The 7,558-nt window shown below is 47.5% G+C and overlaps 1 protein-coding gene across 1 annotated transcript; it reads left to right on the top strand.

The window, feature by feature from the left end:
• The first annotated feature begins 4,435 nt into the window (after positions 1–4,435).
• Positions 4,436–7,227, top strand: LOC136518122 (cation/H(+) antiporter 19). The gene is made up of 2 exons (XM_066511785.1): positions 4,436–4,670; positions 4,802–7,227. Exons 1-2 carry the CDS (start codon positions 4,479–4,481, stop codon positions 7,001–7,003), a joined length of 2,394 nt encoding a protein of 797 aa, XP_066367882.1. The 5' UTR covers positions 4,436–4,478; the 3' UTR covers positions 7,004–7,227.
• Positions 7,228–7,558: the final 331 nt, after the last annotated feature.

Here is a 7,558-nt window from a genome sequence, read left to right as displayed (position 1 = left end):
GCATGAGCCCAACTCGACCCTCACTCCCAAGCTACTAATCTACTACATTGGATAGTTCTAGACCTAATCCTCCTAGTGTGTGTTGATCTGAATGAGAAATATGAATTAGGGTTTCTAAGATGTCCCAGGGAGTGGGGTAGGGGCTGCTATATATAGGCCAAGGTGGAGTACGAGGCAAGGAATCACCACGTCATTGATCCGCGTCAACTCCCTCAATCACCATTGGATGAACCGACCTTGATCAACGGTAGAGATGGACTCTCAAATGTGGTGGGAAACTAACGTAGAAAGGAGACGCTGATCGGTGGGACCCATAGGCCAGCCGGCCTATAGGTGGGGACTGACCGGCCTATCTTTGTGATAGGTGGGCCCCACCCTCCGATGGAAGCTTCTAGACTCCATCTTGAGTTGTTTTCCGCAGGTTTCTCGAGCTGAATCTCTTTCTAATGTCGGTTTGCTTGTTTGGAGATATGACGATGATCCTCCTGCATTCACATATTCACCAAAGCTCATGGAATTCATTAGTTTAAACCCCTATTCCTATGTTTGGTGATGAAATTAAGTACATATGCTGGATATGTTGACAGTTTATGATTGATGTTAACGAACGTCAACACTACAACTAAATCCTACGTGGCATAGAAATGCATATGGTGGAGTTTTGATGCAAGGGTTTTTAGAAATATATCTTCAAATCGGTTGTGTAGATAATAAATAGTCAAGGTTGTAATTTGTTATAAAGTAAAAAAAGTTCAAACTTTTAGTGGTTTTTAACATAATGCAAAACACGGGTGTTACAGGTTGAGGGGTAGGCGACAGGTGGTGATAGTCATGTCCGTCCCTTGTAATCCCCCACAGTTCGGGTATTCATATAGGAGTTCATAAATGCCTCCCTGGCTTGCTGGTAGACCAGTGCAGGTCTCACCATCCATCTTATACTTAGGTCTAGGTCTAACCATGTATTTATATGATCACTCACTATTCTTTGCAGGACTATATTAGGATAAGCCTGCTCTAGTTAGGAAACATTCTTTTATTCTTTCTTTCTCATTTATCCTTGAGGTTGGCCCAAGTATGTGTGTCACACTATCTTGAAATCATCATGGCTTACCCCTATATTGAGTATTGGTCTAGTATACAGTCACGTTATGTTGTCCATGTGCCCCGCTAGAATCTTTTACACTATGCCTTCCTTTGGGAAAATATAAATTAACGATACCCTGAAATACTTCTAGGTGAAATGCTACAACGATAACTCTGTGTGCTTGTGGATTCTTTTTGTAATCGTTAAGAACTATCGTCAAGGTATTTTTTGGCGGCATTGCTAGGAAACACAAATCTTAGTAACGACGTTAAGAAATGCTAACACATGTGATGTTGGAGCGGGACCCCAAGATGGTGTTGGTGTACATATCCCGAAGACGGAAGGACCCATGGAGTGCATGCTTGGAGTGGAGATGTTCCCCAAGACGGTGCAAGCTAACTGAACTGACTTTGTGTCGGATCCCAAATAAGCCCCGAAGCATTATAAGCCTCCTTCCTTCTCTTTTAAAATGCACTTGAGTATAATCTTGTATTGTGCATTAGGTTGATAGGAGTTGGATAAAACCATTGTTGCATTACCTACCTTGTCCACCAGATATATAAATACCTATACCGTTACTAGTATGAGTAGGTTGTTCTATGCTTAGGCATGCTTATACAGGTAGAAGTCAGGTGATTACTATCTCCTGCAACATAGGTGGCTGCCATGACATGGTTGGCTATATTTGCTATTGTGGAAAATAATCATGTGAGGATGGATACTAGGCGGGATCTAGTGATTGAGAGGCAATAGGACATCAAGGTCTTGTGTGCATGTTTTATCCCATCTGTGTTAGTTAAGGACCGTACCGCTATTGGACCTTGGTCGAGATTGAACACCGCCTTTCACTTAGCTGGCCAGATAAGTCATTTCTACCGTGAAGCTGAGTAGCTCAATTCAGGCTGAAAATTTGAGATGTATGGCGCCCACACCGGAGGGGAGGATGTATGTGCGGGGACATGAATGGACCTTGGGCAAACCGTTGTCTGAACATCCTGGCTTCCGGTGGTCCCTGAGTGTGCGGCTCAGCTCAAACCCACGGCGTGTTCTCGAATTGTACCAAAGGTGACCTAAGGCTACTGTTGCGCTAGTATGCCTGGGTTTATGTTGTGGATTTCTGCCCAGTTGGTTGCAGTCGATTCAAATCACCATCTCTCCCAGATAGTAAGAAACTTGCTCACTGTCCAGCATTCATCGTAACATTTGATGGAACATGATGGTTATGCTGATTATATGAGAAACTAGATATGGTTATTACTACTTTGATACTTATTAATCAAGTGATTGCTATAGCACAGGTGCAAACTTAGCCTTAAATAGCTTCACTAAACTTGTTGCTAAAATATTGAATAAAATATTGAAAGTAAGGACTTATGATAGTAATGCCCTTTTGTAAAGTTATGCTATCCTATCAGCTCCACCAAATAAGCCATGCATATCCTTGAGAGTCTTTTTATTTCTCTCCTGTCGGGTAAGTTTAGCTGATTACATTCTTGTACTTAAGGTTTTATCCCACCATATTGCAGGTGAAGTTCTAGCCTGCTAGAGGTGGTGACTAAGTGTCGGTGGACTCGGTGACTCTGTTGGAGGATATCATTTAAGCTAGCAGTGTATTTCAGCTTATGTTATTATAATCATTTCAAAGCTATGTTGTTTCTTCTAATTAGATTTGAACTCAGTATATATTATTTATTTGTGAACTCAATTATAATATTATTTTCGCTGCAAACTACGTGTATGTGACATGTATTTGCTTAATCTATTACGGTCTTGGTTGTGATATGGATTTACCGAGGTCCTTCGTGACACTCGGCGGACTACCGGATTTATATAAGTGAAATTGTCTGCATGCGAACATACTTAGCGGGGGTAACCATACTTGATCTGGTATAAATTGAGCGGTTCTGTCATAGAGATGGTGTGGTATATCACGGCTATTATTGCAAGAACTGTTTCTCTCCAGCTGTGGATGAGGAGTAAGCCGTGGGCATGGCTCCCCTACCTTAGCTTATCTATATTGCTTTTGTTGGACATGATCTATGAAACTGGCATGTACTTGAACTAAGTGGTGTATGTGTTTCCAAACTATGTTTCTTTCACTACTGAATTCGAACCTGGTGTTGTAACTTATATTTGAACTCCGATGTATGTCGAACTTCTTATGAACTTTATGTAATATATGATTTGTGGATGCTGAATTATGTACGATCTTGGTTTGAATGTGGCTTAATTCGAGATCCTTCATGATACTCGACAGACTACCTGGGTTTATATGTGCTCAAGTATGTGAGAGCGACTGTCTCGGCAGCTGCCATTTCACTTGTACTCTTACAAATTGGGCGCTTCTATGATACCTACAAGCCTAATCGCTGCTCTCTTGATTCCTGATCAAGACACGCCTACCGTCTCCTCCATTCTGTTTGGCTATTCCTTTTTGACTTTCCGCAGTGCCACAGCGGTAGCTGTCGATGGAGAAAAAGAAGAGATGTCGAGAGTCGATGACAACGGCCACAACAAATCATGCGAACTTCTGAATATGAAGTGCCGCAGGCACCGGGGACAAAGGGTCGTGGAGTAAAACCTAGATGTCTGGGTTGATCGATGAATACCTAGACCAATTGTGCTAAGTCCAAATACAAATACTGTACATACATATACTCATATACTCAAGGGTACTCTGGCATCATGGGCCCCTGGCCGTCGCACTCCCCCCCCCCCCCCAGGACGGGCCTGAGCGTCTTCTCTTTATGAACTGCATGTGAAGGAAATCGCATGCATTAGGAAAAACCGATTCTGTGCTAGTGGGATGCCTTCAACAAAGCAGATGCTTGAACGACTTAAGACCCATCTCAACTTAGGTTCTGCTAGTCAAGATCGATTGAGGATGAATGTTAATGTGCATATTAATGACAGCCTCGCTGGTGCTAAAAAGTTGGATGGTACAAATTCAACACTATCTTTATTTGTGACAATGAAAGAGCCTAGTGCTAGAAGATGGAATATGTAGTGTCACCACTATTGTTACTCATGATATATAGGTCTATTAGTAACTCATTTCGTATCATTCAAGATATATAGATCTACCTGTACGTGTTTATATGTCAACATTTATAAGTTTGAACAGGTTTAATTTTAGTCTGAACGTCTTTTAATGTTTACAAACCCTTTCATCCCCTAGTTATTAGTATCATTTACATCAATGCCTAAAAATACTAAGCTAGCTTGCAACAAATAGGTACATGCATGCGGAGCGCCACCAGTCTACCACCCCTCTTTGGCCTCCTATCCATCGCTCCTTCCCCCTTGGTCATAGGTTGCACGACGGGTGGGGAGGGAAAGGAGAGGGAGGGAGGGAGGGAGGGATCGTGGTGGGCGACGCGCACGTAGGACGACAATGGACAATGCGGCGGCAGAGGCGTTGAAGCCAATGAAGGCAACGTCGGACGGCGTGTTCCAGGGAGAGAACCCGCTACACTCGGCACTTCCGCTCGCCATCCTGCAAATTTGCATTGTCGTCGTGCTCACCCGCGTGCTCGCCTTCATCCTCCGCCCACTGCGGCAGCCGCGCGTCATCGCGGAGATCATCGTGAGTGCTTGTTGCTACCCACGTACAGTTGTTTGTTTGATGCGTCCAATAATGTTATTATTGCTTGGCTTGTTCGATTTCAAAAATCCGGATATATAATTAACTATTAATATTCTACAATAATTAATCAGGGCGGGATTCTTCTTGGCCCGTCGGCGTTGGGCCACAGCACCGCATTCCTCAACACCGTGTTCCCAAAGCAGAGCCTAACGGTTCTTGATACCCTCGCCAACATCGGCCTCCTCTACTTCCTCTTCCTGGTCGGCCTTGAACTGGACCTCCGCGCCATACGCCGCACTGGGAGCGCGGCCCTCGTCATCGCTGTCGCCGGGATTTCCCTTCCTTTCATCATGGGCATCGGCACCTCCTTTGTCCTCCAGCACACCGTCGCCCGCGGTGTGCCCACGGGGCCGTTCCTCGTCTTCATTGGTGTCGCGCTCTCCATCACGGCATTCCCGGTGCTGGCACGCATTCTCGCCGAGCTCAAACTGCTCACCACCGACCTCGGGCGCATGGTCATGTCAGCTGCCGCTATCAACGACGTCGTTGCGTGGATATTTCTAGCCCTCGCCATTGCTTTGTCAGGCAGCGGCTCCCCTCTTGTCTCGTTGTGGGTGCTGCTAGCGGGAGCTGGCTTTGTCCTTGCGGCGTTCTTGTTGCTCCGCCCTGTCCTCACCTGGATGGCACGGCGATCCCCTGAAGGTGAGCCAGTGAAGGAGCTTTACATATGCGGGACTCTGGCCATCGTGCTTGCCGCCGGGTTCGCCACGGACACCATTGGCATCCACGCGCTCTTTGGCGCGTTCATTGTCGGCATCGTCGTTCCTAAGGATGGGCCCTTCGCCGGGGTTCTCCTGGAGAAGGTGGAGGACCTCATATCTAGCCTGTTCCTGCCGCTCTACTTCGTGTCCAGCGGCCTCAAGACAAACGTAATGACCATCAAGGGTGGTGACTCGTGGGCTCTCCTCGTCCTCGTCGTTGCCACCGCGTGCATAGGAAAGATCGGCGGCACGGTTATCGCATCGCTCATCGCGCGGGTGCCGTTCCGTGAGGCGCTCACGCTCGGGTTCCTCATGAATACCAAGGGGCTCGTGGAGCTCATCATCCTCAACATCGGCAAGGACCGGCATGTCCTTAACGACGAGACTTTCGCCATCCTCGTGCTAATGGCGCTCATAACAACCTTCATCACGACGCCGGTGGTCATGGCAATCTACAAGCCAGCACGGCGGGGGGCGCCGTACAAGAACCGCGCCGTCCAGCGCTTGAACCCACACGATGAGTTCCGCATGATGGCTTGCTTCCACAGCACGCGCAACATCCCCACCATCATCAACCTGATGGAGTCCTCGCGCGGCACACGGAAGCGTGGCATAACCGTCTACGCCATGCACCTCGTCGAGCTCTCTGAGAGATCGTCCGCCATCTCCATGGTCCACAAAGCGCGGCGCAACGGCATGCCATTCTGGAACAAGCGACGCAACGGCAACGGCGACCAGCTCGTTGTCGCCTTCGAGACGTACCAGCAGCTGAGCCGCGTGTCTATCCGGGCCATGACGGCCATATCCGACCTGCAAACGATCCACGAGGACGTCGTCACCAGCGCGCACCAGAAGCGAGCCGCGCTCATCGTGCTCCCCTTCCACAAGCTCCACCAGATGGACGGCCACATGGAGTCGCTTGGCAACCAGTACCAGCACATCAACCAGCGTGTGCTCCACCACGCGCCCTGCTCAGTAGGCATCCTCGTCGACCGCGGGCTAGGAGGTGCCGCTCAGGTGGCTGCCAGCGATGTGTCCTACACCATCGTTGTCATCTTCTTCGGAGGCCGCGACGACCGCGAGGCCCTGGCCTATGGCATGCGCATGGTCGAGCACCCAGGCATCGGGCTCCATGTACTACGCTTCTTGATACAGTCCGGCGGTGCCACCGTCAGTGACCGCTCCACTGACGACGCGTTCCTTGAAGAGTTCCGCACCAAGGTGGCCAACGGGAACGATTCTGTCCGTTATGAAGATAAGCCAGTGGGAGGGAAAGAGGAGGTCGTGGAAGTGATCAAGGCAACAGGGCGGTGCAACCTGTTCCTTGTCGGGCAGGGCACGCCCTGCATGCCGCTGGCTGACTGGAGCTCGGACTGCCCGGAGCTCGGGCCAGTCGGTACTTACCTGGCGCTTCCTGAATTCTCGACGGTAGCATCTGTGATGGTCATGAAACAATACGATCCGACGGCGAAGCACTACGAACTCGTTGAGGAGGTGGCCGACATAGCGGTGGACGTCGATACGCCGGGCCCAAGCAACAGGGGCACCAACACTAGCTTCCGTGCCGGATGATACGTGCTGGTGTTAGAGGTATATTCTATTATTAACGTGTCGAGATAACAAAGTATGCAGAATGATTGACATTGTGTAATGTAATCTGAAGTGGTGTATAAATGGATGGAGAGAGGTATAGGATCCCCTTGATCTGAAGTGTCCAATCGGCAATCGAAACTAATACTTTTTCAAATTAAGATGTGATTCAGAAATATAAAGTTCAGTTTTTAATTAATCCTTAGCAAACGTACCCGTGCATTGTAACAGGAGAAAAACTATCAATGGTTCAACATGTTTGCTTAGCTTGCTGCACACAACCACAGCAGCTGCACGGTTTGACTTTTATAGGGGCTACAGTTGTGTTGCGAGTGGTTGTTGGCTGCTGCAGCAATCATGAGCGAACGGGTCTGTTAATGGGAATGTTACATATGTATTTAATTTTTACCTATTCTATAAAATTGAATAGGAATAATTTATTTTATGATGACCATTATCTTTATAATTTATAATATAAGTTAATATTGGTAATAATATGATTTTTTTCTATTAACTTTGTATGAATATAAATACAAC

The sequence above is a fragment of the Miscanthus floridulus genome, chromosome 17 (genome assembly GCF_019320115.1).
Source record: "Miscanthus floridulus cultivar M001 chromosome 17, ASM1932011v1, whole genome shotgun sequence".
NCBI classification, from domain to species: Eukaryota; Viridiplantae; Streptophyta; class Magnoliopsida; order Poales; family Poaceae; genus Miscanthus; species Miscanthus floridulus.
Note: the sequence above shows the minus strand (reverse complement) of the source record. Positions and strands in the feature narration are given on the sequence as shown.

Coding starts and splice junctions, on each gene's coding strand:
- LOC136518122 (XM_066511785.1), top strand. CDS start 4,479: ATGGACAATGCGGCGGCAGAGGCGTTGAAGCCAATGAAGGCAACGTCG. Junction 4,671..4,801: donor GCGTCATCGCGGAGATCATC/GTGAGTGCTTGT, acceptor ATAATTAATCAG/GGCGGGATTCTTCTTGGCCC.